The 19,360-nt window shown below is 39.2% G+C and overlaps 1 protein-coding gene across 2 annotated transcripts in view; it reads left to right on the forward strand.

Annotated features, from left to right (window-relative positions):
- SESN3 (sestrin 3) overlaps positions 1 to 19,360 on the forward strand; it is a 74,611-nt gene that overhangs the window by 37,617 nt on the left and 17,634 nt on the right. For both annotated transcript variants that reach the window (XM_032356430.1, XM_032356431.1), the window contains 5 exons: positions 7,254 to 7,319; positions 10,021 to 10,218; positions 11,701 to 11,883; positions 16,063 to 16,299; positions 16,993 to 17,167. In XM_032356430.1, coding sequence (XP_032212321.1) covers positions 7,254 to 7,319; positions 10,021 to 10,218; positions 11,701 to 11,883; positions 16,063 to 16,299; positions 16,993 to 17,167 — 859 coding nt within the window. The remainder of the gene's footprint in view (positions 1 to 7,253; positions 7,320 to 10,020; positions 10,219 to 11,700; positions 11,884 to 16,062; positions 16,300 to 16,992; positions 17,168 to 19,360) is intronic.

Genomic DNA, 19,360 nt, shown 5'->3' on the forward strand with positions numbered 1-19,360 from the left:
TGGTGTGTTTTTTTACCATAGTTTTCTAAAAGGGAGAGAAAGGTTTTATTTTTCTGGAGACTGTTCTAAGAGCAGAAATTGAGACAAGGATTCTTGGAACTGGCTGATTGTTTGTTCGTTTTTCCTGAATTACCCTTATCTGGATTCACTCTTAATTTGGTTGAGAGCATTTCTGCAATGACATTAAAATGCTTGGTTATAGGATTGAGTAGTTGTGATCATCAAATCAATCAAATCAATAAATGAAATCATTTATCATTTCAAAAAGCCATTAAAATGCCAAAGATGTGTTTTTGGTTTGTTTGTTTGTTTGTTTGTTTGTTTTTAAATTTTTTTTTTTATTTTTATTTCCAGCATAACAGTATTCATTATTTTTGCACCACACCCCGTGCTCCATGCAATCCGTGCCCTCTATAATACCCACCACCTGGTACCCCAACCTCCCACCCCCCGTCCCTTCAAAACCCTCAGATTGTTTTTCAGAGTCCATAGTCTCTCATGGTTCACCTCCCCTTCCAATTTCCCCCAACTCCCTTCTCCACTCTAAGTCCCCATGTCCTCCATGCTATTTGTTATGCTCCACAAATAAGTGAAACCATATGATAGTTGACTCTCTCTGCTTGACTTATTTCACTCAGCATAATCTCTTCCAGTCCCGTCCATGTTGCTACAAAAGTTGGGTATTCATCCTTTCTGATGGAGGCATAATACTCTATCCCCAGGGGTACAGGTCTGTGAATCACCAGGTTTACACACTTCACAGCACTCACCAAAGCACATACCCTCCCCAATGTCCATAATCCCACCCCCTTCTCCCAAACCCCCTCCCCCCAGCAACCCTCAGTTTGTTTTGTGAGCTTAAAAGTTTGTTTGTTTTAATTTAGATGAAGACTCGAGAGCAGTGCTATTTGGTAGAACTTTCTGCGTCGCTGCAGGGGAATGTCGGCACTGTCCTTTATGTTATGTTAGCCATGGATGTATGAGGTGGTTGAGCACATGAAATGTGACTAGCATGGTTGAGGAACTGTACTTTTAGCTTTAATTTCAATTAATTTAAATGTCATCACATGTGACTGATGGCCACTGTACAAGGCAACATAGGCCTAGAGACTTCAGAAAAGTTAATCAGGGTGTGAATGAGGTAGCAACTTGGTCCTGGGCATTTTGGATTTGAAATAAAAGCTGAGGAAAGAAAAAAATAAATACAATTTTAAAAAGAATAAAAATTTAAAAAGCTGAGGAAAGGTGTCACAGGGTATTACAGGAGACCAGAGCTTCAGCTTAGGGTTTGAAGATGAATCTTTGGGATATGGTGCCATCCTCTTTCTTTTGGGTTTGACTTTATCAACTTTCAAAACAGAAAGTAGGTGGGCTGAGGGGTATGGTACTTAGAAAAATGAGTTCACAGTAGAATTTATGAGCTGCCATGATCATTTTTTCAATTTTGTTTTTCACCTTCTTATAAATATACAAAGCAGCTAACTGAGCCAGTTAAAATGTTAGTTAGCCAGCTAACTAAAATCCTCACCAGAAAAGGTGCTCCTTTTATAGAAGCAGGAACTAGCTGATCATTTCAGTAGTGGTGCCATTTAAAAAACGTAACCAAAGAAGGATACATGATGGCAAAACTTACAAATGATGTTAGTTTTCAAGGGCACCAGGGTGGTTCCGTTGGTTAAGCATCTGGTTCTTGGTTTCCACTCAGGTCATGATCTCAGGGTCATTAGATCGAGCCCCACCCCAGGCTCCATGCTCACTGCAGATTTTGCTTGTCCCTCTCTCTCTGCCCCTCCCCATGCTCGCACGCACTCTCTCTCTCTCTCAAATAAATAAAAATCTTTTTTTTAAAAAATGACGTTAGTTTTCCCTTCCCTTCAGTGTTTAAGAGCTCTCTTAGTCAGCCCACATCATCTCTCCCCGGGGCTATTGCAGTAACTGCCCAGCTGGGGAGTTTCTGTTAGTTGGTTTCTGTTAGTTTATGGTAGTCCCAGGTTCAGGGGCTGCATCACCCCCAGACTGTATTATTTAAAAAAAAAAACAGCTATTATTTAAAATATTGTATTATTATTAATTATATTACACATCTCAATGTAAGAACTTTTACCTCAGATATCATGAAAAGTTTCAATCACATTTTTGGATGCTGTTTTTCACTTTTGAAGTGAATGAGTTAAGTGGGCGTTCTCTCAGCTGATGAACCGTAACCATTTTATTACCATAAAATTGGTAAAAGATTTTTGTTAGCACCTTTGCGGTTTGCAACAAGAACTTTAAGGCTATTTGACCTAAAGCTCAGGAAATCCACATCGGGGAATTCTTCTAAAGAACCTATCCTGAATACCACAGTCTGCCCTCAAATCTCTTTATACAAAGATCCTCATCATAGCATTATTTATAATAGTGAAAACTGGACATAACTTTAATGTTCAGCCAAAGGAGGATGACTGGGCAAGTGGTAATTGTTAAAATGATCTCTTCCTTCATCACCGTGGGTATGCATCTGCTCTGGGCTCTGTCATATGCCGCATGGTTGGCTGTAGGCATTTCTGTCAGGTTAATCCTTATTTGTGTCTGGCGCGTTGTAGATTCTCAGTGTTTGCTGACTAAATGAGCAAACGAATGTTTACACAAATGAAATTGAGTCTCTGTTGCTTCTTATCAATTGGTCAAACGAAGAGATGTTACGTTCTTTGAAGTGCAGCAGTGGGAAGTTCCATTTGTAATGAAGACTTATTTCAGATTTAAACATCTTCTGTTCCAGAAAATACTATGGTAGACAGAATAACAATTTCAAGCATGTAATGGTAAATTCAGTTGATAAATGTCTCAAAGCTGATTTTTACAAACAAATCATATTAGTAATAAGTCATTCTTTGTCTCACAAAGTCCCTTCATAGACTTTGGGTTTTTCTCTCCCTGTCTTTTCTCTGAATTTTATGTATTTTTTATAAATATAAACAAAAAAGCCCACTTACCTTTCCATTGGCATTTTTTCTCCTCAAACCTGTGGTAGGTCCTCACAATCAGTTTCTCTTAACTGCTCTATTCATTCGAAATGATTCATCATCAAGGAAATTGCTTTTCACATAGGACTGCATTAGGCTGTATTACAGAGAGAGTATTTGAAATGTTTCCTATAACTCACAGCAGCTAGCAGAGAGAAGAAATCTGTTATTTTCTTTTAAATTATTTTTCTGGGTAAACCTAGATTTGGGTTGTTTTAGACAGGAAATGCCGATATTAGAATTTCTAAATCACTCCTTTTTACATGGAGTCTTCTAGTATTTTTGACCAGTAGGTTAAGATATATTTGTCATGCCTTTATAAATACAACCTAAATGACTGGTCCTTTCTGAAACCTGCGCCAGTTTAGGTTATCATTACTCAATATATTTATTCCGATAGAATTCTGAAAATTGATGGAGGTTGTGTGCCATGCTCATGGGGGCAGGGACCCTCTCTCTTTTGCTTGCTCTCTATCCTCTGAGTCTGTCACAGTACCTGATCAGATTCTCAAAAAAAAATCACTGAACGCTTGGCTGTCTCCTTTTGTCCACTGGTTTTGTAACTGCTGTTCATTGAAGTAAGGGGTTGGGGGTTGCCTGGGTGGCTCAGTCATTAAGCGGCTGCCTTTGGCTTAGGTCATGATCCCAGGGTCCTGGGAACTAAAAGCCCCACATGAGGCTCCCTGCTCAGTGGGAAGCCTGCTTCTCCCTCTCCTACTCCCCCAGCTTGTGTTCCCTCTCTGGCTGTGTCTCTGTCAAATAAATAAATAAAAATCTTTGAAAAATAAAAGCAGTGGATTAGAATAACTATTTTGTGTTTGGTAGGCTCTTTGAGTTTAAGGAACGAAAAAGACTCCAATTACCTTATGGAGAGAGAAAGAGGGGAGGATGGAAGGGAGGAAAAGACTCGGGAGAGCCCGTGATTAGACTTGACTTCGTTGGTGACCCTATAGAAACGCTAGTGCTTTTCCCATTAGCAGCAGACACGTGTTAATACAACTTTATTGTGTTCTCTGCCTCTGTTTTTGAGTGCTATGTTGTTGCTCTTCTTGTTGTCAGGGTCCATTACTTGCATATACCTCCGGTAACTCTAGAATCTTAACCCGTCCAACAAATTGCCCTCAGTTATGTTTGGGCAGAACTTCTACATCAAAGCACCCATAGGCGGCAGATCTCTTTCTATGCTGATTTGTCTGATCTGCTCTGGACAAGAGACAAGGTCACATGAAATAGATATTGCCAACATTGGATAAGGAACCATTTACAGTCACTTCCTCGGTGTGGAAGTTGCCTGAGGAGGGCTTGGTGGCACCTAAAGCTTAATGCACTCTTTTCCAGGAGACTCTGTTCTCATGTTCTTCAATTTCCCACACAGTCTTTATAATCTTTGCAAACCATGGCCGAGTCCCTATTTTGTTTTTATTGAAGTTTAATTGGCATACATTATACTAGTTTCAGGTGTACCACATAATGATTCAACATTTGTATACACTCCAAAATGATCACCCCTTTAAGCCGAGTTATCATCTGTCACCCCACACAGTGACACATTTTTTGGTCTTGTGTTGAGAACCTTTAAGATTTATTTTCTTAGTAACTTTCAGATTTGCTATGTAATATTATTGACTGTAGTCACCATGCTGTATATCACATCCCTGTGACTTGCTGATTTTATAACTGGAAGTTAGTACCTCTTTACCCCCTTCACCAGTCTGCCCACCTCTCCACCCTTCTCCCCTCTGGCAACCACCAACTTACTTTCCCTATCTGGAGGTTTGGTTTGGTTTTGTGTGTTCATTTGTTTCATCATTTGGATTCCGTATGTAAGTGAAATCACTCCATATTTATCTTTCTCTAACTTACGTCACTTAGACTAATACCCTCAAGGTCTGTCTGTGTTGTCGCAAATGGAAGGATTTCTTTGTCTTTCATGTCTGAGGAGTAATCCATTGTGTGTGTACAGTATACCGCATCTTCTTTATCCATTCATCCATACCTTGATTATTGTAAATAATGCTGCAATAAACATAGAGGTGTATATATTTTTTTCTAATTAGTGTTTTCATTTTCTTCAGATAAACACCCAGAAGTAGAATGGTTGGATCATAGGGTAGTTCTGTTTTTAATTTTTTGAGGACCCTGCATCCTGTCTTCCACAGTGGCTGCCCCAGTTTGTATTCCCTCCAGCAGGGCACTGGGGTTCCTTTTTCTCCACATCATCATCAACACTTGTTGTTTCTCGCATTTTTGAGTTTAGCCATTCTGATAGGTGTGAGATGATATCTCATTGTTGTTTTGATTTGCATTTCCCTGATGATGAGTGGTGTTGAGCATCTTGTCATGTATCCACTGGTCATCTGAATGTCTTCTCTGGAAAAATGTCTATTCAGGTCCTCTGCGCATTTTTTAAATTGAACTTTTGTTTTTGCTTTTGAATTATATGAGTCTGTTACGTATTTTGGATATTAACCTTTTATCAGGTACATGATCTACAAATATCTTTTCCCATTCAGTAGGTTGCCTTATTATTTCGTTGATGGTTTCCTCCGCTGTGCAGAAGCTTTTTAGTCTGATGTAGTCCCACCTGTTTATTTTTGCTTTTGTTGCCTTTGGCTTTGGAGTTGGATCCAAAAAAAATACCACTGAAAGCAATGTCAAGGAGCTTACCGCCAATGTTTTCTTTTAGGAGTTATATGGCTTTTGGTCTTACATCCAAGTCTTAAATCCATTTTGAGCCAATTTTTGTGTATGGTGTAAGCATAGTCCCTGTTTTTATGTTACAGTTTCAGGGGGCTTCTTTTTTAGAACTTCAGAATATTACTTACGGTATAGAAAATTAAGTAGCCATGACTCCTCTCTCTTCTCCTCCTGGCTAAGAAGGACTTCAGAGCCCTGAGAGCCTCTCTCTGACTATTCCAGCTTTCCAACATGCCTGCAGAGAAGGAAGTTATTACCTGATTGGAATGTTTGCAGCTTTATAGATATCACACTTAAATGGGGTTATCAATATATTTTTTAATTAACAAAAAAATAAAAACTTCAAATAAATCAAAACTTAGAATACCACTGGCAATCTCCCAGTTAGTCCTCAATAGAATAGCAAGTGGGCCAATATGGATTGCTAAATTCTCCATTTCTTACTTTAAGTTAACCCCTACCTCTCCAAGTTTTACATTTTTCTTACTTAAAGCTTCAAAACTTTTCTATTTTATTGTGGAAAAAGAACCCCACAGGTCAGGTCATTGCTTTGGGGAATTGCATGGAATCCTCTGATTTCAACCTTTCCTGGAGCTTCCAGATTGAGGTCTAACAGTGCAGTAGTATACTGTTAGATATTATTTTATTATGGAGATCGACAGTTTCAGTCACGCCAACTATGGGCTAAAAATCTCCGGGGCTGTAGAAGATGACTGAGGGAAATGAAATTTTGGACTGAGGTAGGCACTTGCCCCATTATCCTTTTTTTTTTTCTCGTTTTTATTTTAATTCCAGTTAGTTAATATACAGTGTTTAAGTTAATTTCAGGTGTACAATATGGTGATTCACCAATTCTGTCCACTGCTCATCCAAGTGCTCTCCTTCATCCCCATCCCCTACCTCACCCATCCCCCCACCCGCCTCTCCCTGGTGACCATCAGTTTGCTCCCTACAGCTGAGAGTCTGGTTCTTGATTCATCTCTCACTCTCTCATTTTTTTCCCTTTGCATGTTTGTTTTGTTCCTTAAATTTCACATATGAGTGAAATCATATGGTGTTTGTCTTCCTCTGAGTGACTTATTTAGCTTAGCGTTATACTCTCTGACTCCATCCATGTTGTTGCAAATGGCAAGATTTTATTCTTTTTGTGGCGGAATAATATCCTGTTGTATATATATACTATACCCTCTTTATCCATTTATGAATCAGTGGATACTGGGCGGCTTCCGTATGTTGGTATTGTAAATAATGCTGCTTTAAACATAGGGAATCATGTATCCTTTTGCATTAGTGTTCTTGTGTTCTTTGGGTAAATAGCTAATCATGTGATTGCTGGATCATAAGTTCAGTTTTTAACTTTTGAGGAACTTGCCCCATTATCTTATTCACACATTAGCCCTGTGGATTTTCTGTGATCTGAGACCTGTCCCTTATTTTGATTTTATGTTCTATTTATTCAGTTTGTTTCAGTACCTCAGCAATTTATTTGCACCAATTTAACTTTAATTAGAATGTCATCATTAACACATAAAACTTTTCTTTTGAAAACAGGATAAAAGAATCAGAGTATCTCAGCCCTTGACAAGAGGACCAAGTGCCTTTATTCCAGAGAAGGAAGTAAGTTTATCTGTCCTAAAATACATTAAGTGTGATACGAAAAAAATAACTGGATTATATCAAAGAATATCTCCATTTTTAATATGGGAGTAAACCTGTGTTTTGCTTTTTGTTCCTTATTTCTGTTTCAGAGAACCACAGACATACTTTCTTTTGAACTTCACTTAAAAGTTTATGTGTTTAGTAATCTGCCATCTTATTTTAGAGTTAGAGTTAGAGTTCTGCAAGGTTAGAAAAAAGTGAATTTTACCATATTTGATTTCAAATATAACTTTTCTGAACAAAGCTACTAATAGTAATAAAGTTTCTTTTAAATAAAGTTTAATATTAGCCCAAAGGTTTTAGGTTTTTAAATATCCACTGTTTCATGGTGATTATAGGTTTCATAAATGTTAAGAAAATATATTCTGAGTTGAAAAAAATGAGTTTCCCAACTAAACCTATTAAGCAGAATATCATTAGTCGTTACTAATTTAATGACATTAGTCGTTACATTGTATGTAATGTAATGGCATTACATCATTAGTCCTTACTCTTTTATTTGTTTATTTTGGTTCTAAGAAGTCTCTTGGAGAGAATGTCAATTCAGTCTGTACAGTATGTACCTTTAGTTGGGGGGGCGGGAGGCAAGATGGTAATTTCAAGAAGGAGAGGTCGTAAAATGAACAGTCAAGAGAAGATTTGTGCCTTTTTGTGGGTATACCTTATGAAAGATCACAGCAAAGTGCCCGACATCCTAGATTCCTAGATGCCTCTCAGATAGATACTTGAGCTAAGAAAAGTTTAAGAACCACTAAACTGGGGAGTTTTTCTCTGCTAGAAGGCGTTATTGCCTTATTGAATACAATTGTATATCCTGATTCACCACTTCAAAGACATTTATCTTAAAGCACCAGCATTATTCCTATATTGTTCTGAAAGCAGTCAACAAAGATACACAGAGCACCTGTTATGTGCTAGGCATTGTCTTAAAAGAAGGGATGAATAAAATTTGAAAAATACATGCCAGGCCGTTGCCAGAGTCAGTAGTCCTACATCTTCATTTTGCTTTTTGAGTGACCTTACCATCTGAATGGAAAGGTTAAAGGGATGTTAACAATCATGTTAACATGAGAAACATGTTAACAAGTTAACATTGGAAACTCCGTCTCTAGCTGATGTAGATGGGACCAGTCGTTACAGAAAGGGCTGTGTTTGTGCCCATCCAGCACAGGGATCTTGGTGGAGTGATTACCTCATTTACATAAAGACTTCCTGAAACAGTCTTTTTCACACTATATATTGAAGGTAAGGTGGTTTGCAGAAGCCACCGATGTTCTTAGGACCTCCTGCATTTGTTTACACCTTTGGCATTGCTTAAACAAAAGAAACTCTGCTGGAGAAGACAAAACAAAATTAACAAATATTCTATGTTTAATTACATGTGGTTAATCCAGAGCTTATTGCTTTTAACATCACTTGGTCCCTGTAGTTGACAAAATGGGGGGAAATGAGCAAATGAAAGTGTACTTGGCTTTATAACTAGCTGAACTGAAATTGCTTTTTTACGCCATTGTAATTAACATTTCCTCACAGTTCACACTTTCCAAACATTCTATTTCCTTTGGGATTACGTCTTCCTCGGTCAATAGTGCCTTTGTATAATTTGTACTTATTTTTCAGAAGAGACTGTGAAGCCAGCCTTAAAGAGTAAACAGAGTTTCTAATAACAGTATGGATCTCTGGGAAGACCAGTAGTCTGGACTTTAGAAAATCTGGATTCTAGACCAGGCTCTGTGGTTAACTAGGTGCATGAGCTCGAATTTAATTTTGAATCTGAAATAAGAAATGTATTCTTAAGTCTAGAATTCTAATTCTAAAATACCATTAAATAATGAACCAGTCCTAGAAATATTCATCTCATGTCCATTAATTCCCACAGAGCTGGGTCCTTCTACAAGGTGCTAATAAGCTCTTAACACCTTCAGACCCAATTCTTGGTGTGATGCCCAAGCTGTCACTGTGTATAAAGCTACATATAATAATCTATTTTTGAGAAGGCTCTTTTGAGTCCCTGGGATAGAGGATGTCCATTTTAATAACCAACCTTGTTTTTAACAATTAATACAATAGGCTGAAAATAGGAATCACAGTATTCTAGTGTCCTTATTAATTTTTCAATTAACACTTTCCTACAAATTATCGTGTTTTCCTTTGTCCCTAAAAAGATTTCAGAAAGCTTTTTATTTTATGTTGAACAAAAACAAGTGCAAGATCAGACTGAAACTCTTGTCTTAAGACAATGTGATTAAATATCTTCGTAGGCCGTTGGGATAAGATTGTAACTGTGGGAATCGAATACCACCGCTTCCCGCTCCACCAGTTGGCGTGATAACGGCCAGGCAAGTGGGCCCTGGAAATTGTGCCTTCCGCGCCTGGCAGAGCAGATGGAAGCTGCTTTTCTCCAAGTTCAGAGCTGTGTGTTTGATGATTTGACATTTGTTGTTTAATAAATTGCGGTCCCAGAGCCAAAAACGAGCGGTGCTTTTTCCTTTCTTTTTTTTTTTAATTTTTTTTATTTCCGGCGCCGGTATGAGCAACTGTGTAATTTCGGGGCCTGTTCCTACCCAGAGAACATTCGCTTGCTTCCAGAGTGGCACCATGTGTGTAAACAAAAGATCCATTGCTTCTCAGTACTCATTGTGTGCTTCTCCATCACCAGGTTGTCCAAGCGAACACGGTGGATGAGCGCACGAACTTTCTTGTGGAAGAGTACTCGACTTCCGGCCGCCTGGACAACATCACGCAGGTCATGAGTTTGCACACTCAGTACCTGGAGTCTTTCCTGCGGAGCCAGTTCTACATGCTGCGCATGGATGGCCCCCTTCCTCTACCACACAGGCACTACATCGCGATAATGGTGCGCCCGCTTCCCGGCTGCCTGCACTCCCTCCACACCGCCCTGCTCCTCCCTTCTCCCCACTCCTAGTGTGTGTATGTTTGTGTGTGTAGAGCTCAGTACCCTTTTCTAGAAATAAAACTTGAAGAAGCCTGTGGTCTTTAGGATACCGTGTGTCTGGGATGCATTTGGAATGCTTTACATACCTTAAAGGTTCAGTTTCTCCTTGAATTTTCAGTTTATTCACCTACGGTTGATGATGCTAGTAGGGTCCAAGGGACTATCCCTAAGATCCCACAGGTCGTGTTTTGCCTCTTGATGCCTTGTTTTTTATTATTAATATAAAACAGGTTGGTTGTGACATCTGATTTAGTCATTTTCTATTTGAAGAATGTTACTGATTTGGCCAGAGGAGAGGAGAGTATCCATTAGCACCAATGGGGGAAAATTTCTTAAATGAGTCATAACCCCACTAAATATAGTACTTGGTACAAACTAGTGAACTAGTTAATGTTTTAGTGGGGGTGAGGAGAGAACTATAAATCGGGATGAGAAAGGTAGAAAGGAACAGTGTCACAGGTGGACTATTCCTGGAGAAGAAGACAGAGGACCTGGTCCCAGTGCCCTGTGTTGTGGTGGTTTAGGAGAACAGCTGGCTGGCAGGGGTAGCTGGCAGTCCGCAGGTTCATTTTTCCCAACTTTGATTAGATTATCTTGTTTATGCTCTCATCAAAGTTTTAAACAAGAAAAGGGCAGCACTCTGTGTTTCTTCACGGATGAACACGACTGAGACTGTAATTCCAGCTTACAGATTTGACCACAGCGAGTTCCCAGGCAGCCTTAGAATGATCATAAACTAAGAGATAAGCAAGATATGAAAAATAGAATGAAGAAACACTACAGTTTTCCTGAGAAGCAGGCCTAGGGAAAGGAGCGGTGAAAAGTCTGCTTTGCAAGGATTTCCCAGACCCCCAGTGTCAAGACTGGTTTGACTGCATGGGCAGGAAGGTATCAGCGAACTTGTCTTATCTGAGTGGGTGAAGTGCCCAGATAAGACTGAAATCGCAGTTATCTTCAAGGGGGTAAGAGGAGCACCCAAATTAGTGTGTGTTCTGAATGGGTAGAATACAAGTTAGTGAGATTTTATTGTTTTAAATAGAACGTAGTTTATGTCATTTACCATCATGAAATGGACGTGTATGTTCTTGATATAACCAGGAAGTGCATTTGAGGTTAATCCTCACCCACCTCTGGCTGAGGAGGTAATTGCCTACCTGGGACAGTTATTTGCTTGTACAAATATTGACTATGTGTACTGGTTCAAGAATCTATGGTGTATTGTGATAGAAGTTGGAGGAGGAGGAGGAATCTGTAAGAAAAGAATTTTTGGTTATTAAAATTATTAAACTCCAAATCAATTATCATTATTATGATTGGTTTAGAACTAGTAGAATGCGACATGTACCACGATTGCTGTATCAACAGAGTCTTCTTGTGTTTTAGGCTGCAGCTAGACATCAGTGTTCCTACCTAATAAACATGCACGTGGATGAATTTTTAAAGACAGGAGGTATTGCTGAGTGGTTGAATGGTTTGGAATATGTGCCGCAAAGACTGAAAAATCTTAATGAAATTAACAAGCTGCTCGCACACCGACCCTGGCTGATCACAAAAGAGCACATTCAGGTACTGAGTGCTGTTTGGAAATGAAAAAGAGGTTTGCTCATGATTCTGGCTGAGAGTTCATTTTTCTTTTCTTTCTTTTCCTTTTTTTTTTTCCCTTTTTCCTTTCTTTCTTTCTTTTTTTATTAAGACTTAATTTTAAAATACTTGCATATTAGAAACTTACAACATAGGCTCTCAGTATATAGAAAAGATAAATGTAGAAAGTCTGTGGGTTAAATTTAAGTACCAATGGATATTCCTCTTAAGGTAATCAATAATGAGCTACCCAGGTGCCTTAGTGAGTGGCCATGAGAAAAGTTGATTTCTGTTTTCAAGCAGGAGGTAGACAAAATAAACCACACAATGGACTCCCTGGGTTCTCACACCCCTGACCTTGAGTAAATTAACTTCTGTGGACCTCAGTAGCTCCCCCCTTTATAACATGAGGGGCCTAGATTAAATGAGTTCCAGGCTCTTTTCTAGTTACAACATTTCATAATTTTAAGATCTGCAAATTACAGTTTTGCAAATAAAAAGCGATGTGCCAACTGGTGTGAACACTTCAGTGCCTTTAGAAGCTAGCGCTTAGTTGAGAAACAGAGTTGCAACTGACTAGAATACTTGCAGATGGAAAGGGGCTTCCCTCAAAGGCACACAGAGTGAGGCCTTGGCACTGTGCTTGGCACTGGGTCACTATTCAATACATAGGTATTTAAATTCCCTGCTTCTAATGAGTAGACATGTCTTTGGTTTTGTTGATGCTCTCGGTTAGACTACATTTTTGTTAGTTATTTGCCCAGTTAAACCAAACTGAGCTTTTGTCAGTCTCTCTACTCTTAGAAATTGAGTTACCTGTCTAGGAATATATGAAACATAACATTTCCCTCAGCTTTATGTTCTGACTTGACAAGATGTTACTTAGATAGAAGAATTGATCCTTATTTTTATGTCCTGTGTTCATTACTTTGTGCCATGTTCTTTGGTGGGTCCAAAAAGGTGGGCCCTGCCCTTCAGCATGCTTGGAATCTAGGGGAAGAAAGAGGGAGAGAGAATGACAATAAACACAGCATAGTGATATATGAAGGTATGAACAGAAAGAATCAGGAAGTTGCATGAAAGAGGTAACATTTGAGATAGGTCTTGAAGAGTAAGTGGGAATTTTCAAGGAGAGGTGGGTGAGGGGGTTGGGGGGGTACTTCTGAAACATTGTGTGTTGGAAAAGTAACTAATGGCTTCAGGTTACAGTAGGGAAGGTTATGTGAGGTGTGGGGGTAGGAGATGGGAAGAATGGGGAGCATGTCCTTATGACACAGTGAGTACTGTATTAAAGAATTTATGTTTTATTCTCAGAAACCTATGTTCTTCAGAGTTATATTACCTTACTTCAGGGGACGCAGAAGGCAATCCTTCAAAATGTTGGAAAATTATTTGTGTGTGTGCACCCACGTGTATTCATACCTTAATAAATTTATCTGTATATTTTACAGTATTAGTATTATAGTACATGTGTATGACTCATCTATATAAAATGTTGTATTTTATAAGTGTTTATTTATAAATAAACATACATACTCTCAGAGGTTGGAGCCCCCAGCTGTTACTGTTAGAAGTATACGTGATCAAGGGGCAGTGGGTGGCTCAGTCAGTTAAGTGTCCAACTCTCGATTTGGTCTCAGGTCATGACCTCAGGGTCCTGGGATCATGCCCCATGTAGGACTCCACACTCAGCACAGAGTCTGCTTGGGATTCTCTCTCTCCCTCTCCCTTTGCCCCTCCCCCTGCTTGTGCCCCACCCCCCTCTCTCTCTAAAATAAAATAAAATCTTAAAAAAAAAAAGTAGTAGTATATGTGATCAAAAGATTTCGGAGATGAGTATGATGAAGAATTAGGAGTCATCAGAGGTTTTTGAGCTGAGTTGTAATATGGGAGTCAATCATAAAGCAATTGCAGTAGTCCACGTGAGAGATGTTTTTTTTTTTAAAGCCAAAGGAGAGACCAGACTGTATGTAAGCAAGAGACAGGACATGTTAACTAGCAGAATGTGAAGATGGAGGAGAGGGGAAGGACAGGAGAATAAGGAAGGTTTCTACCTTCCTGAGTGGGAGAAGGCATGAGCAGGACAGCACACTCTGGGCTGAAAGCAGAATACTGTTAACTCTGGATAGTGACGTCCAGTTACTGAAGGAAATACAGGTCTGTAACTCAAGATAAAGGATAGATTAGAAATAGGATCAGATAGCTATTGGCAGTAGGCAAAGGTCAAGTTGAAGGAATGAATGATCCATCTGGGGTCAAATACAGCAAGCCAACATTTGGAGACAAGCAGAAGTGGACTGAGAGGAAGACAGGGAAATGTGCATCTCAGGGGAGAAAGGGTGCAAAAAAAATTTAGTGGAACTGCTGAAGTCAAGGGAGATTAATTTCAAGAAAGGAGGAAGTAAGGAAAACATAAATCCTACAGAGATCCAATAGGATAACTACTAAAAAGAAATACTTAGATTTGGCCATTGGGAGTCATACCTGACCTTTGCAAAAGTTGTTTTCAGGAGGCTGCTTAAAAAAGAGAAGAAATTATAATGAATTAAAGAAACAGAAATGAATGTGAGATGAGAAATTCGAGGTGATGAGTTCTGGCTGTCTATCCTTTCGGTTTCATACTCTTCGAAAGACTGACAGAGGCATTGTAAATTCTACCTGTTTTTTGGAAAAGGCTCTTTGGCAGTATTATGAAAAGTCCGTGGGGCGCCTGGGTGGCTCAGTGGGTTAAGCCGCTGCCTTCAGCTCAGGTCATGATCTCAGGGTCCTGGGATCGAGCCCCGCATCGGGCTCTCTGCTCAGCAGGGAGCCTGCTTCCTCCTCTCTCTGTGCCTGCCTCTCTGCCTGCTTGTCATCTCTCTCTGTCAAATAAATAAATAAAATCTTTAAAAAAAAAAAAAGTCCGTAAAATATGATTGCCCTCCAAATCCCATTAGGAATTAAAGATGTTATTTATAGCATAGATATAGCAAGGAATGAAGGTGCTATTTATAATAGCAAATAAACAGAAAAAAAGAACTTAGAAGCAGTTTGAATATCTAACAGTAAAAAAATGGAGAAATAGCTCTCTACATCCTTTTCTATGCAGTATAAAGGCCATGCTCAGTCTAAGACATTGTAGCCTTATGAGAAAAGAACATGTCAAAATATCAGGTTTGCAAAGCAGAGAAAATTAGAAGTGTTACTCTGATTATGTAATTATGCTTATAAAAATAAAATATGGGAAAGCTATCTTAGGGTGGTAGAATCTGATTAATTTTTCCTTTTCCTTTAACTGAGCTTTTGGTAATATATTAAATTTCCTGTGTGTTGGAGGGGAGGGCAGTTAATGGAGAATAAAGCCAAAGAGGTTTCTGGTGGGGGCTTGGCTGTGAAGTGAGCAGAATTTAAAGTGTAGAAATGTAGGGAGCAGCAGAACACACACGCGCGTGTTACCAAGCTAGACAGAGAGGACACCGATGGGAAAGACTCTCTGATGTGCTGACAGATGGGATTGGCTCTTGGAGAAAGTGGGGATGGAGACATCATTGTTTTTAATGCCTTCACTTGTGATTCCATCCTTCAGTTGGAGGATCAAGTGAAATAGCATATGAAAAAGTGCTTTGAAACTTTTAAAGTTCTTATTCAAAGGTGAGGTAGTAATTCTACTGTTCCTATCCTCTGCCATTAGCTCTTTCTCCATCAGGAAATTCACCTAAAAGTTGTCTTAATGAATTAGGGTTTTGGGTTTTTTTTTAAATTTTTATGTGACTTTTAAGGTCAAGTCTTTACCTAAAAACCTTAAAGTGGATGGCTTTGCTAGATAATCTTTAAAGGCCCTTCTAGTTTCAGTGTTCTTTGATTCTCTGAACTATCTTACTGAAACAACACAATATGTAAGCGTGCTTTGGAAACAGGATCCATGGTACCTATAAGGAATTCAGAATAATCTACAACATAATTATATTGTTAGTTTTGCCGGTTGAATATAATGTTGTTTGACCAAAGCCGTATCTTTATTACATGAAACATTTTTAAAAGGAAGTTTTAAAAAGGAGTTTTAAAAGTTTAAGTTTGATTGCTATAAATGGACCTAAAAATTTGGTGGATTTTCCATGCTTTCTAAAATTGCTTTGCAGCATTCTGTGGTTTTCATTCTTACTTTGATTCACTTTCTCATTACAGAAACTTGTCAAAACTGGAGAAAATAACTGGTCTCTGCCCGAGCTGGTACACGCTGTAGTCCTACTGGCACATTATCATGCTTTGGCAAGCTTTGTTTTTGGTAGTGGCATCAATCCGGAGAGAGATCCAGAAATCTCCAATGGATTCAGGCTAATATCAGTCAACAATTTCTGTGTTTGTGATCTCGCCAACGATAACAACATAGAGAATGCATCCCTTACAGGCAACAACTTCGGGGTTAGTGTTCTGAACTTTGTTTTTCTTCACTATTTTGCCTGAAAAATACCTAGAAAGAGTTTGTCTGACTCAACAGGATATTGTATAATTGAACTACTTCTGCCCAACTTTTACTACTGTAAAAACTTAACTTGTACATGAAGTTCTGAATCGTCTTAAAGATAAGGCTTCTAAAGCAAATAGATAGGGGTGCCTGGGTGGCTCAGTCAGTTAGGCATCTGCCTTTGGCTCAGGTCATGATCCTGGGGCCCTAAGACTGAGCTCCCTGCTCAGCAGGGAGTCTGCTTCTCCTTCTGCCCCTGCTCATGCAATCTCTCTCTCTCTCTTTTTCAAATAAATAAGTAAATAAAATCTTTGGAAAAAATAATAAAGCAAATAGATATTATGACAAATCATAAGGCCACCTTATTTTTAAAAATAAACTATAACTGAATATATACCAAATGCTCAAATTCTAGATTAAATATATCTATACTTCTAAGTTTTCTAGATTTATAACTGCAGCAAAAATATCATACTCTGGAAAACGTTTGAATCTGTCATTTGATTTTCTTTGGCATTAATGGAAAACCCACTTAGGAACTTAAGGGTCCACACCTCTGTACATAGTCAGGTGGCATTTACTAGACAGGAACCTTTACCAGAATAATTCTTGGTATTACTAACACCCAACACCATCTTACCTGGCTCCAGATTGTCGATTCCCTAAGTGAGCTAGAGGCCTTGATGGACAGAATGAAGAGACTTCGAGAAGAGAGGGAAGATGAAGAGGCATCTCAGGAAGAAATGACCACTCGTTTTGAGAAGGAGAAGAAGGAAAGTCTTTTTGTGGTCTCTGGAGACACTTTTCACTCCTTTCCACATTCAGGTGAGCTCCCCCAGCCCGCCCTGTACTGTCTTTGCCTTTGAGTTGTTGCAACCCTGACAGACCTCTACTACCATGTCCCTTTTATTTCCTCCTCCTACAGCCCCCTGATGCTGTTCCCCACCCCTTCTTTTGGTGCGTCTTTGAATACACTCCAGGTCAAGTTGAGAGGGACTCCCAACCTTGTAGTCCACACTCATCCTGGATAAAACGCGATTTGAAGCCAGAGCAGTTGCCTGTAAAGCTAGATAGAGATACCTAATTTGTTCTACTTTTCTGATGTTTTTAAGTGATAAGTGAAATCCTCTTTCAATAGATAAAATTTAAAAAAAAACAACACATATATCTCTGCCTTTTTTGCGTGTGGGGAGTATGTGGGAGGATTGTTCTTGCGCTGCTACTTTTCCAGATCAGTTCTAAAATTACATTGTACTCGCATTTGCATTTCTTTGGAGACATCTTTGGGTTTTTATAAAAATGCATTATTTAGGTCATTTTCTTATACTGAATTTGAAGGAATTCATTCTGTATTAAAATCTAGACGTCTTTGCTCTAGTCTTAAAAAGATACTTTTTACCCCCTAATGCTCTAAGAGACTTTGAATTAGACAGTTTTTCAGTCATGACTAAAAAGATATTGAACATCACATAGTAAATGTTATTAAAATAGCCTTGGGGTGCCTGAGTGGTTCAGTCAGTTGAGTATCTGACTCTTGGTTTCAGCTCAGGTCATGATCTCAGAGCCATGAGATCGAGCCCCTAGGAGTCTGCTTGAGATTCTCTCTCTCCGTCTCCCTGTGTCCCTCCCTCTACTCTCTCTTTTTTCTCTCTCTCTCTAAAATAAATAAAATAAGTCTTTTGAAAAATAGCATTGACAGTAGAAAACTGAAGCCCTCCAAAGTCATCAATCTATATAACATTTTAAAAATAGAATTCCATTGGTTTAAGAAATGTTTAGTCTTAAGGACAGTCAGTCTCATAAATTCCGAGGGTAACTGATTGGGCCATAACTTGTTTGTTAATGTTAAACATAGCATTGACCAGTAGTTCTCAGAAGTTTTGCCAGAAAGAACAAAAACCCTTTATATCATCTCCCCTGTGGTCTTTTTTATGAAAGATTTTATCCACCACATTGACTATATTAAGTTCTAGTTTCTCAGAGCTTCTAAGCAGCAGGAAATCCCAAATAAAGAAACTTGGTGTTTTACTTATTGCGTTAATATCCATTCTGCAGTTACTGAGTACCCTTAATGTTCTCAGCCCTGTAGTGGGTAGGTTTTCAGGCTAAATAAGAGACGATCCCCGCCTTCTGGGCACACTCCTTGCTGGTGGGAGAGAAACAGTTTCAATCCATAGCAGAGTGTGAGCAGTATATGAACCTAGACGAGGACCCTGAATCCAGCCTCAGTGGGGAAAGAGTGTGCATAGAAGGGGTCCTTGAGGAAGACTTTCTCCAGTCTTAGGGACTCGAATGCAAGGGAGTCAGGCAGTGGCTGGCGTTGGTGGTAAATAATCGATGGAGCCAAGGCCCCCTCCTAAGGAAACAGGATGCTGGGCACAGGAGCGATTGGGCATAAATCATGAAGCAGGTAATGTCATCACATAGGTCGGTTAGGTAAACAGAGGCTTTATCATGATAACATTTCTAGCCTTAAGAAGCATGCAGCCTGTCGTATTTTGGACATTTTGAGCTAAGAGGCCTGTAAAACCTGAAGTCTGGAGATGTCTAGTATACTGCTTCTTAACCTTCCATTGCATTGTGTCACTTGGGAATCTCATCGATAGGCGGATTCTGATTCAGTCTGGTCTAGGACCTGAGAGGACACATGGCTCTCATTCCTCCTCGTGGTGGCCAGGCTGCCAGTCTACAAACCACCCACAGTACTGAGGGCCTGGCAGATGGTCTGAAGGTCAGGACAGGCTTTTAAACTCCAGACAAAATTTTGGAAATTATCAGCATATTACTGGGCGTTAAAACCAGGAGAGTTGTTTATAAAAACCATCCAGAGGGAGCACATGGGACAGAGGAAAATCATAAGCCTAGGGTGAACCTTCAAGGGAAACCAAGATTATAAAATGTAAAGATTTTTATTAAGGCTAGTAATCTCTATTTGCTTTTAACCCACTGAGCCACCCAGGTGCCCCTCTATTTGCTTTTAGACATTAATTTTTAAGAGCTTCTCGAACATCACTAGAG

This window comes from Mustela erminea, chromosome 9 (assembly GCF_009829155.1).
Source record: "Mustela erminea isolate mMusErm1 chromosome 9, mMusErm1.Pri, whole genome shotgun sequence".
Classification (NCBI taxonomy): Eukaryota; Metazoa; Chordata; class Mammalia; order Carnivora; family Mustelidae; genus Mustela; species Mustela erminea.